The sequence below is a fragment of the Elephantulus edwardii genome, unplaced genomic scaffold (assembly GCF_000299155.1).
Source record: "Elephantulus edwardii isolate Elephantulus edwardi_28Jun2011 unplaced genomic scaffold, EleEdw1.0 scaffold00006, whole genome shotgun sequence".
In the NCBI taxonomy this organism is placed as follows: domain Eukaryota; kingdom Metazoa; phylum Chordata; class Mammalia; order Macroscelidea; family Macroscelididae; genus Elephantulus; species Elephantulus edwardii.
This window is the reverse complement of record NW_006399756.1, coordinates 31,081,548-31,093,947: the sequence shown is the minus strand read 5'-3', so window position 1 is coordinate 31,093,947 and position 12,400 is coordinate 31,081,548. Positions and strand designations below refer to the sequence as shown.

Below are 12,400 nucleotides of genomic sequence, written 5' to 3'. Positions count from 1 at the left end.
GAGGTTGTGGAGAAACTGGAACCCTTATTCACTGTTGGTAGGAGTGTAGAATGTTGCAACCACTGTCAAAGCCAGTATGGCGCTTTCTCAAAAAGTTGCAAATACAAATACCATTTGACCCAGCGATTCCAGTACTGGAAATATACTCTAAAGAAACCATAACTGCCACCCAAGCAGATGTATGCACACTCATGTTTATCAGAGCTTTGTTCACAATAGCAAAGAGTTGGAAACAATGTAAGTGCCCATCAACAAACGAATGGATAGAGAAGCTGTGGTATATTCACACAATGAAATACTACACTGCTTTGAAAAAGAACTCATGAAATATTATACAAAATGGGTGACCCTGGAAGATATTATGCTGAGTGAAATATCTCAGTCACAAAAGGACAAATACTGCATAGTGCCTCTGTTGTAAAACAGGACTGACATGGGGGTTGTGGTGAGACTGAGAAAGGGGATAAATAATGTATACTGCATTGAAACACATGAGGGAGAGAACTGCTTAAAAGGGATATATGATTAGGTATTTTTGTCATGATAGGAGTCTAGAATGAAGGCTGCATAGTGGAGTGGACTTGCAATGAGGGACTGTATAACAATGAAAAAAATTTTACTTTTCAAAGAGAAGAGCGAACTGGTGGGGGGAAGGAATGGGTAGGGAGAAAAGTGTAACAATGAGTGAATGGAAATCCAAAGTTTCTGTAAACTTTCATTAAAATTAATAATAATTTTCAAATCCACCAGACGTTCTGCTGAAGAAGGAGGAACAATTGCCTCCTGTACCAGTCAGATTCGGTTTGATGGTACACACATAAAAAAAATATAAATAAAAAAACGTAAAAAAAATTAATAATAATTTTAAAAAAGAAAAAAAGACAAGTAAAGATCGTGAGCCTTCATAGCATACCATTTGGGAGGGGTCAGTCCTTAGAAAAAGATATGATGCTTGGAAAAGTGGAAGGTCAGCAAGAGAGGAAATCCCACAATATTGATACAGTGACTGCAACAGTGGGTGTAATTAAGAGTGGAGACTGTGAGGATGGTGCAGGATGAGGCTCGATCTGTTGTAGATAGGGTAGCTGTAAGTCAAGGTCAACTTGCTGTCCCTTAACAAATGACATAGCTCTTATTTCTGTGAGATCTAATAGATATGTTTGGTTGTTATCACTGAGTGCTGTTGAGAAGACTCCAAGTCACTGTGCCCACATATGATAGACTAGAATGACCCCAAAGTGTTTTCTGGGCCAAAATCATTACAGATGTCGATCACTAGGTCTTCCTTATGCAATGCAGCTGAGTAGGTTCAGACTGCCTGACTTTCGGTTGGCAGTCAAGTGCTTAATCTTTGCATCACCAAGGATCCTTTTCTCTTTACTTATTTATTATGTCTTAACCCATTAAAATTAAGACTCACGAGAGCAGAGCCAGTGTATCTACTCTCTGCTGCTGATTATGCAGTCTATAAAAGTACTTGCATATAGGGGATGATCATTCCATGTTGGTAGGATGAATAAATAAAATGAGTAAGTGAATAAATAGCTAAAGTTCTAGGGTTTCTGAGAAAAGGGTCAGTGAGAGGGGGGAAAGGGGGAGAAAGCTTCCACAATAAATTTGTGAGCCAAGTAAAAACAGAAGCATGCTGTGCAAATGCAACTTCAACCAAAGGCCCTCATCTCCCATCTCCAGACTTCCCTGAGCCCTCCTGTTATGCTCTGAAGCTGCCAGGCCAGCATTCACTAGGTGTGAGACTGTCACTGTTAATGCTTAGGCCAGAGGTAAGAAGATTATGGTGGCATTTAAGAAAATTACTCTTATGTCTTATGCCAGATGGACTGGAAAGCACAGAGAGCAAAGACACAGAGACTAGCCAGGGGTGTCACCACTTATTTAGATACATAATGACAGAGTCTGGGTTGGGATGTTTGAAGGAAGAAACTGATATAAGTGGAATGCCACAATTCAAGTAGCGAAAGACTGGAACAGCTTAAATGTTCATCAAGAAAGGAATGGTTGAATATATCCACAGACTAGCATGTAACCCAAAAATGGCACTGAGGATCTAGGTGTACAGACATGGATGTGATTAATTGAGAAAACTCTTATTATAGTCTGATTTCACTTTTATAAAAATCAGTGCTCTATGTGTGCGTGAATTGTCGTCCATTCAGTGGGAATGGACCCACAGCTGACCCTCCAGTGAGTTTTCAGAGGCAGTAAACCACACAGAAGAGATTACTCATCTTTCCCAGTGGAGCAGCTGGAGGATTCGAACCATGTAGCTTTGAGTTGCCAGTACAACTCCTTACCACTAGGGCCACCAGCGGTCCCTGTGTGTAACTGGGGATGGGAGGTGTGAACGGAGGGATGTAAATATGGATGGAAAGAACTTTAAAGGATACAGATCAATATGTTAATAATGTAGTTAAATTGGAGAGGTGGGGAGAACAATGGTTACCTGGGAGTGGTGAGTTAAGTGGGGGTGGTTGGTAGTAGAGAAAGGAGATGACAGAAGCTCTGCCTCTTACCATTAAGATCTTAGACAAATAGCTCAAAAAGGAATGACTGGAGCCTGAACTGGGTTTAGGGGGTTGAGGGTAGGGTCCTTCTCGAAGCAGGAGCAATTTGAAGACTAATTAGGGAATCCTTAGCACAAGCTGAGCAGGGGCAGGCATGGGTTTACTAGTGGACTATTCCACGGTCCTCCCAAGAGGTGGAAGGTTTACCACACACTCCCAGTATCACTCCGCACTTACAGGGTTCGTGGTTTCCAGGATAGTCGCTGAATTCCAGCACATAGAGGTGTCTCCCTTCCACACTGCGGCCAATGCTGTAAACGCGGGTGATGTGGGGGCATTCGTTGTGCACCTTGTACAGCGTCCGCATGAGGTCATCGTAGTGGTGGTGGCGAAAGGTCACCGGGGCAGCCAAGTTGAAGAGAAGGAGGAGGCAGAAGACTGAGCGCAGACCAGACATCTTGCTGGGCTCTTTTCAGAGGGAGCCACTGACGTGGGCCCCTCCCCTCCAAACAACGTGGCCTCTTCAGTCAAAATCCAAGGGCCTAACTGAGAACCAGTTTTTTCTAGTTTTCCCTGCCAGTGAACATCAGTGTAGCAACACATGGAAAGAAAGTTCAAAACGGGCCCATTCAAAGCTGGAAATTATTTATGCAGCTCCTGGAACAGCTCTTATTTCTCCTCCCCCATTTCTGTACTCCTAATCCAGGGAAACTTTTCCAACATACTTGCCCAGATTGCTAGTTTCCCCAATTCTGGTTCACTGATTAACCAGACTGTAAACAAGGTTCAATACATATAACCCTTTGGTTCCTGGAGAAATTTAGGAAATTGACCTAAACCTACTCACTATATTCTATCACTCAGAGGAAAATGAATTTCTTTCTCCCTTTCTATTTATTCTGTGTGTTGCTGTCAGAACAATGTATTCGAATTTTGTAAATAAACTAGAAAATTTTTTAAAAAGATCTTTCTGAAGCACTGTTGTTTTGCTCAGTTTCCCCATTCACTGAAAAAATGAAAAGAGAAGCCAAGGATTAGGAGAAATTACATTCAAATCATATACTGGAGAACACATAAACTCTTGTAAGGTAATAAGGAAGCAAAAACCTCAATTTTAAGATTTATCTTATTGTGATTTGAGTGAAAGTTAATCAATCATATTGGTCTTTCATTTAATCATTCATACACGTTTTGTTTTATAATATTGTAATAATTAACACAATTTCATTAAGTACAATGTCTGATCGACTGCTTACTACCTATTGCTTTTCCTGTCATCCAACTTAATAAATGTCTGTTATCTATTTGTTTTTCAATCTCTTCAGCTTAAGAAATGCTGAGCGAGTTTGACCCTTTTGATTTTCTGACTCCAGCTTTTTACACATTAATTACATTATAATACCTTGCTTTGTCATGCCAAGCTGTCCTTTGAAATTCTCTGTTCAGCTCTTTCATTTCTTCCTTTAGCTTTGGCTTCTCGGCTCTCTAATACAATATTCAGAATCTCATCTGACATCCATCTTGGTCTTTTCTTCCTCTTTTGCCTTTGTAATGATCTTTTGCCTTCTTCTTGGACAATATTCTCGATATCCTTCCACAGCTCTTTTGGTCTACGCTCATCGGTGTTCAAGGCCTCAAACCTGTTCCTGAGAAGGTTTTGAAATTCGAGTGGGATAGACTTAAGGTCAAATTTTGGTTCCTGTGGATTTTATTTTATTTTCTTCAACTTCAGCTTGAACTTGCATATGAGTAATTGGTGATCTGTTCCACAATCAGTCAATCTGTATGCAGAACAGATCATCCTGGACGCTGGGCTGTGCAAGGAGGAATGTTGCATCAGGACTGGAGGAAGATTCATCAACAACCTGCATTATGAAGATTACACAACCCTGCACTGAGGAAGACCTGAAGCACTTGCTGCAGAAAGTCAAGGACTGTTGCCTTCAATATCTATTGAAGCTCAACATCAAGAAAACAAAGATCCTCACCACAGCGCCGATTGGCAGCATCATGATAGAAGGTGAAGAGATTGAGATTGTTAACAGTTTTCATTTGCTTGCTTCCACAATCAACACTCTTGGTACCAGCAGCCAGGAAATCAAGAGATGAATTGCATTGGGAAAGTTAGCTGCCAGGGACCTCTCAAGAGTACTGAAGAGCAACGACATCAGGCTGGAGACTAAAGTGCGCATGATCCAGGCCATAGTCTTCACAATTGTGTGCATGTGTCAGAGAGCTGGATAATGGCTACTACTAAGGATGATAGAGAGTGAATTAATGCAGACCTTAAAAGGATGGATTGCTCCCAGAGGTGTGTGGTTCGAATCCACCAGATGATCCCCTGGAGAAGGAGGGACAATCTTCTCCTGTACCAGTCAGATCCAATTTGATGGTACACACACACACACACACACACACACACATAATAATTTATTTATGTTATTTATTTATTTATTAATTAATTAAAAAGGATGGATTGAAGGGAGCTCTGGTGGCCTAGTGGCAAGGAGCTGCACTGCAGTCCCAAAGGCGTGTGGTTTGAATCCACCAGATGCTCTACTTGAGAAGGAGGGGCAATCTCCTCCTGTGCCAGTTGGACGATACACAACAGGGTGGGGGGAGGAATGGATTGATGCACTGCAACAATAGGTGTGAGCATAGCTAAGATTGTGAGGCTGATGCTGGATAGAGCATAGACTTGATGTGTTGTTCATAGCGTTAGTGTGAACCTACATAGAATGGCTACAATCATAAAGAAAAGAGACAATATATTGGAGGAAAATAGGAAGAAACTTGACCCTAATACTTTGCAGATGAGACTATCAAATGGTATAGCCACACTGGAAAACAATTTGACAGTTTCTTAAAAGGTTAAACACAGTTATTTTCAAATCCTTTTCCCTTTCTATGAGCAGGATTGTGTGATCTGCATAAGCCAGGTTATTGATGAGTCTTTATCCAATCCAAATGCCACATCCTTCCTTATATTGTCCAGCTTCTCAGATACAATCCTGACCCATTTCTTTTTTGATTTAAAATCATGCTTTTTTCCCCCCCAACTTTCCCCCATGTTCTGTTTGAACAACTACTTCTGGTCCTTTTATGTTGTTGTTGTTGTTGTCATTGTCGCTGGGTACTATCAAGTCAGAACCAACCCATAGCAGACCCTCTAGCAGGTTTTCAGAAGACAAATAAATCACGTTGGAGGAGAGATTGCCCATCTTTCTGCCATGGAGCAGCTGGTAGATTTGAACTGTATGCCTTTGAGATTGCAGTGCAGCTTCTTATCACTAGACCACCAGAGTTTCCTAGATTCCTGCACTGTTGTTGTTAGGCCCCATAGAGTTGACTACAACTCATAGTGACCCTATGAACAGTGTCTTCGAACCTCACCGTCTCCAACACACCTGACTCCACTATCATAGGCACTGTGTCAGTCCATCTCACCCAGGGTTTTCCTCTCTTGTGCTGACTCTCTACCCTTCCAAGTATGCTGTCTTTCTCCAAGGACTGGCCCTTCTTAACAACATGCCCAGAGTATGTGAGACAGAGTTTCAAAATCTTTACCTCCAATGAGCAAGCTGGTTTGTTCTTCTCCAGAACAGATCTGTTTGTTCTCTGGGAAGTCCATGGTGTATTCAAAACGCTTCTCCAGCACCACAATGCACTGCTTTTTCTCCTGTCATCCTTAGTCATTATTCAGCTCTCAGATGCATAGCAAACAATTGAGAAGACCATGGTTTGGATCAGATGCACCTTAGTGTTTAGACTAGCATTGTTGCTCTTTAGTGCTCTGGAGAAGACCATGACAATAGATTTTCCTAGTGCAACTCATCTTTTGATTTTCTTACTGCTGGTGCCAAGGATGTTGAGTGGAAATTCAAGTAAGATGAAATTGTTAATAATTTTAATCTGTTCTACATCTATCATGGTGCTGCATATTGGCCTGACGGTGAGGATTTTTGTTTTCTTGATACTGAGCTTTAATCCTTCTTGAGGGTTGCAGTCCTTGATCTTCTGCAGCAAATGCTTCAAGTTCTCCTCAGTTTTAGTGAGCATAATGCAGCCTGTTGATGAGTCTTCCTCCAATTCTGAGGTCACATTCTTCTTCATAAAGTCCAGCTTCTTGAATGATCTGCTTAGTAAAAATTAACACAATTTAGTATTTTAGAAATTAAAATCTTCTCAATGTCCATAATTTATTATGGATAATTTAGAATAATTTATAATTTATTATTATCCACATAATGAATGCCTATCTTTTTTTAAATATATTCAGTGTTTAATAACAGTAATCCAAGGAAAATCAGCAAACAAAACAAACGTAATTTCTAACCACATTGAGCATATAATGAATGCCCTGAAGAGCAGTTAAATAGGTTCACAGTTGAGCTTTATGACTCTACTTCAAGAGTTCAGGTCCATAATCTCTTCTTTTAAAGACTTACTGATGGGTGAGCTCACCAGTGTAGAAGTCTCAATTTTGGTAACAATGCCAGTGATGATAAATCTGTCCTTCATCCGAGAGAGGCATCAGCAGTCTTAGGAAACTTAAAAGTTGTAGAAGTCCTGACATGATCAAGTCCTTGGATCAAGGAGAGTATGACCAAAGTCCTGAAACTCAATGGTCAGTGAAGTCAGGGGCATTAAAATTACAGGGTGATATTTCTAGCAAGGAATTGACTGTCAATTCCTCTTTTTATATTGTATCTTTTTCTATTTTCTATATCCACACTATTATAACAATCTGTTTATTTTATCTACTTGTTAAACTCTACCTGTTAACTATTCTTAAGTAAAAGTTATATTTTCATGTCTTTTTCTGAATGCCTTTTCTATGGTCAATAAAACACAAGCAAAACCACCTTTCTAATGTTTTCTACTTTTAGCCAAGATCCATCTGACTACAGCATGATATACCTGGCGCCCTCATTCCACAGCATCTTCTGAATACACCTTGAATCTCTGGATGTCCCCTGCTGAATGGATAGTACAGCCAATATCTAATAATCTTCAGCAAAGTTATTTTGCATGTGATTTCAATGCTAATGTCTGATAATCTCCTCATTCTGTTGGGTTACTTTTTTTTTAGAATCATAACAAATATGCATCTCTTCCTGTGGGTTGGCCAAGTAGCTGTCTTCCAAAGTCTTTGGCATGAAAAGTGAGTGAGTCCAGGGTTACAGTATCAGTTTGATTAAACATTGGAGCCTTATTCTGTGCCCTCTACTTCTTTTTTAAATACCCTTCTTTCTTGATCAAATGCTACTTCTTAAAATGATTTTTGGGGGAGGGTTACAGTAACTCTGTATTCTTTTCTTCTTCTTTTGATGCTTTCTGCATCATTCAGTGTTTTGTCCATAGAATCCTTCAATATTGCAACTTGAGGCTTGTACAAAGTATCTGGGAAAATTGGAAGTTATCCGTAACAAAAAGAGATACATACAGATCAGTATCCCAGGCATTAGTGAATGGAGATGGACGGATATTAGCTAATTTGAAGCAGACAATGGCAAATTGAAGAGTAATGGTTACCTTCATTGTTAAAAAGAACCAGTCAAGATCTATCATGAAAGAACCAGTCAAGATCTATCATGAAGTACAGTGCTGTGAGTGATAGGATAATATCCCTGCATATTCAAGGAAGACAATACAATTGCTAATTGTAATGTGATTATTCAAATGTTTAGAGCCAACCTCTAAAACCAGAGATGAAGACACTGAGGATTTCTACTAACTTCTACAATCTGAAAATTGATTAAACATGCAGTCAAGATGCGGACTAATAATTGGTGGCTGGCAGCAAAAGTTAGAAACAAAGAAAGAGTGGTAGTTGGAAAATATGACTGTAGGTTACCATAATGTGCAATATATGCCCGACAGGCACGTTTGGGTACCATAATGTACTGTGTATGCCAGACAGATTTGGCCTAAACCACTGCCATGTTTGAGCAAATGCAGTACTGTTTTGCCAGATCAGTATTATGTAAAGCTAAGTGTAACTACGTGTGTGCATGGTGTGATAAGGTTAGCTATTACTGTATAAGCGTAGCAGAATATCACCATTGTTCTCAACACTATTAAACTTTGTGGGAAAGTTCCCTTTCATCTCATCTCTTCTCTGTAGTCTGTGTGAACTGCAGTAAAGTGATGTGAAGCTTCCCTTTGCTCCTCGTGCTTTTTTCACATTGGCCACTGAACTTGAGCATCCAGCTTTGGCTGGATCACCTTGAACACAATGGCCTGTTGTTGTTGTTATGTGCCGCCAGCGACTCATAGCGACCTTATGTACAACAGCCCTAAACTCTGCTCTGTCCTGTGCCAATCGCACTGTCTCTGACCCACCCATCCCGATTACCCCAGTCACTGAATCAATGCACCTCATAGAGGGCTTTCCTCTCCTGTTCTGTCCCTCCACCCTCCCAAGCATGATGTCCCTCTCTAAGGACCGGTCTCTCCTCACAACATGTCTGAAGTATGTCAGACGAAGCCTCAGAATCCTTGCCTCCAAGGAGCCGCCTGGTTTAACCCTCTCCAGGATGAACTTTTTTGTCTTCTTAGCAGTCCATGGTACATTCATTACTCTTCTCCAGCACCACAGTTCAGGAACCACATGATTGAATTTTGTACAATCAATTATATATCCAGTACGGAAACCTTTTTTAAAAAAAAACCAAAATACACAAATAGCCACTGTACATATAGGCCTCATCTAATAGAATACACAGGAATGATTGACTGCATCTGTGGAAAGAGATGATAGGAGAGCTCAGTGTTAGTAATTCCAGGACACTAATTCCAGAAGATACAAAACATTAATATGGCCAATTCCATCCCAGGAGAACCAAAACATTAATGTGGTCTCACAATAAAAGTGAACACATATGAAGGTCAGATTCTTAGTGGGATCTTAGATTCAGTGGATCTCTGAACTAATTCCATAGTGATTTCCCTATTTACAGAATACATTATTAGAATAGACATGTTTAACAACTGGCAGAACCCTCTGCACTGGATCCCTAACAGGTAAAGTAAGGGCTATTATGGTAGGAAAGGTCAAGTAGAAGCTATTAGAGGTTCCCTTAATCTAGGAAAAAATAGTAAACCAAAAGTAATACTATCTTTCTAGAAGGATTGCAGATTATTGATATCATCATGCATTGAAGGATGCAGGGGTTGTGTGCTGTAGCAGATTACTAATGATTCGTTTTCTAGCCCTTTTCAATGTAATGTTCACCACAGGTGTGGCTAGAATGAGGCAAATGTTAGATATTTGTGGCCCCACCAAAGGAACTGGATAGTTTGCTGATGAAATTGTAAATAAGGTCAATGACACTTCTGGGGTCAGAATATGCAAATAAGATGTGTAGAATGCTAGCATGAGGATTGGTCAGTCTTGCCATCCCACCAGGCTTCAATTGAGTCATCTCAGAGGCAGAAAAAGAAAATCTTATTATCATCAAGAAAAAGAATACAGTGCATCCTTTGGACCTGAGAGTCCTGAATAAATCTATTTGAAAGATGAGAGAGCAGTCTAGATTGCAGCAGCAGTGACAGCAACCGTAGTGATAGCAGAGAACCAGGGACCAGCAAGAGACAGAGCTGTGGGCTCCCAGCTCACCAAACAAGAAAGCGGGCAGTACTTGCTATACAGTCCTTTCTGGCGGATCGAGGCCTGCCAACCCATGGAGCTATAGACAAATTCCTTTGGGTCTAAGCTAATTAATAGAGTCAGGTGTCACATAGCTGACAGAACTATGAGAGCTTTTGAATTCTTGCCCCAGTAGGGTCCTTGCCAAGACTGAGGCCAAGGGTTAGAGAGATGCCTGCCTGCAAAAACAGTTTCAAAGATACTGTCTTGATGGAATATTTTGATCCTGAGTGTTTCCAATTGAATTATAACCTGTTTCTCCCCCCAAGTCAATCCCATAATCAATAGTAAACACTACGTGGATCCTGTATATGTTCAATGAATTGAATTAAGTAAGAGGGATAGTTGGCGTGTGAAACATTGAGGACAAGCCTGAATTCAGTGGAATTATCTTTGTATTGCAATTGCTGTTTGTGGTGATTCTACACCTCTGTGAAGTTAGTGGAGGTCAGACACCAACACCCCCACACCCAACACATTGTTGTTACATGTAGTGATTCTCACCATGTCTTCAACTCTTTTATTTGACCTATGGGGAGTGGGAAGAATAGATCTTGGAGAATGGCAGCAGATATTGTAAACTTAACCAAATGGTAATTCTAATTGTAGTTGCTCTTGCAGATGTGGTTTCCATTGCTTGAGGAATGAATACATTTCTTGATATCTGGCATGCATATTGATTAGACTTTTGCCCACCCCCGTAGCTGTCTGGGAGGATCGCCAGTAGCAATTTTCCCTCAGTTGGCAAGGCCAGCAATCCATTGCCACTGTCTTACTTCCCTATGTTATAATTTAGTCTATAGGGACCTTATTGCCTTTCCCTTCCAGAAGAATTCACATTTGTCTCTTATCACATTAATAACACTATACTGATTGGACCTAGTAAGGAAGAAGTATCAATGACTCTAGACATACCGGTAAGATAACATGCATGCTTCTGATGGGGTATTACACTTTCCATCTCAGTAAAATTTCTAGGGGTTCCAAGGTGTGGAACAGGTCAAGATATTTTTTTCTAAAGTGAAGAAAAATTATTGCATGTGGTCCTTCCTACAACTGAAAAGAAAGCATTATGGTGGGCTTCTTTGGATTTTATCAAGTGACTAAAAAAGTTGTTGGGGGAAGTTTTGCTGCACTGATGTTAATTTTCTTCTTTTAATTGTTTGCTTTCACTCAGGTGGTATCCCGTGGCAAACTGACTATTAGACCACATTCATCATGTAAATGACAGCATTTCATTTTTACTGTACAGACATTTATGGATTGTCTCCCTTGAATGTGATTCAAGGAACCCTGATGCTTAAATGCTTGGCTACTAACCAGAATATTGACAGTTTAAACCCATCAGCAGCTCTGTAGGAGAAACATGTAACATAGCAACATTTTTTTTAATTTGGTGTGCAATACTTCCGCCTAAGTTATAATCTATGGACTTACAGAATGCCTTACCCATTGCCATGATAGCCCACACAGTATTGCCTCAAGTCAAAGAAATCACAGCAAACAGTGTGGTAGTGGACCTGCGTCCGTGGAATTCACTAGATTTACTATGTTCCACAATATTGTGAAGCACCTGGCTTGAAGAATGATGGCTTGACCTTCTAAAAACACAATTATATAAGGATTTCAATAAAGTACCAAGAATAATTAAAAAAAAAACCACACAATTACAGCTATGTGAGAATATCTTGCAGGATTGGGGCAGTATTTTACAAGTTGTTGTTATGTGCCGTCAAGTCACCTGAGATTCATAGCCACCCTATGTAAAACAGCTCTGGAGCCTGCCCTGTCCTGAGCCAGTCTTGCTGATGACAACACACCTCTCCCCATTGCACTTGCTACTGCATCAATCCATCACATCTGGGGTCTTCCTCACCTGCGCTGTCCCTTTACCCTTCTGAGCATGATATCCTTCTCCAAGGATTAGTCTCCACTGGGCACATGCCCAAATTATGTGAGATGGAGCTTCAAAATCCCAGCCTCCAAGGAAAACTTGTTTTCATCCTTTCCAAGACAGAACTATTTGTTTTGTTGGCAGTCCATGGTATGTTCAAGATTCTTCTCCAGCACCACAATTTGAAAATCCTTAGTAATGCTCATTACAAATTTTAATCATAAAATGATGTATAATACAGTTATAAATTGCTTGAATTAAATATATTTTATTTATATCTTAGATTATATAAATTATATAAATACTACCAATACAAAGTTTGGTATACCAATT

At 40.2% G+C, this 12,400-nt stretch overlaps 1 protein-coding gene across 1 annotated transcript in view; it reads right to left on the bottom strand.

Annotated features, from left to right (window-relative positions):
- CPN1 (carboxypeptidase N, polypeptide 1) overlaps nucleotides 1–2,979 on the bottom strand; it is a 31,667-nt gene extending 28,688 nt beyond the window's left edge. Inside the window, exon 1 of the mRNA XM_006880195.1 lies at nucleotides 2,760–2,979. Within this exon, the coding sequence (XP_006880257.1) occupies nucleotides 2,760–2,979 (220 nt within the window). The remainder of the gene's footprint in view (nucleotides 1–2,759) is intronic.
- Nucleotides 2,980–12,400: the final 9,421 nt, after the last annotated feature.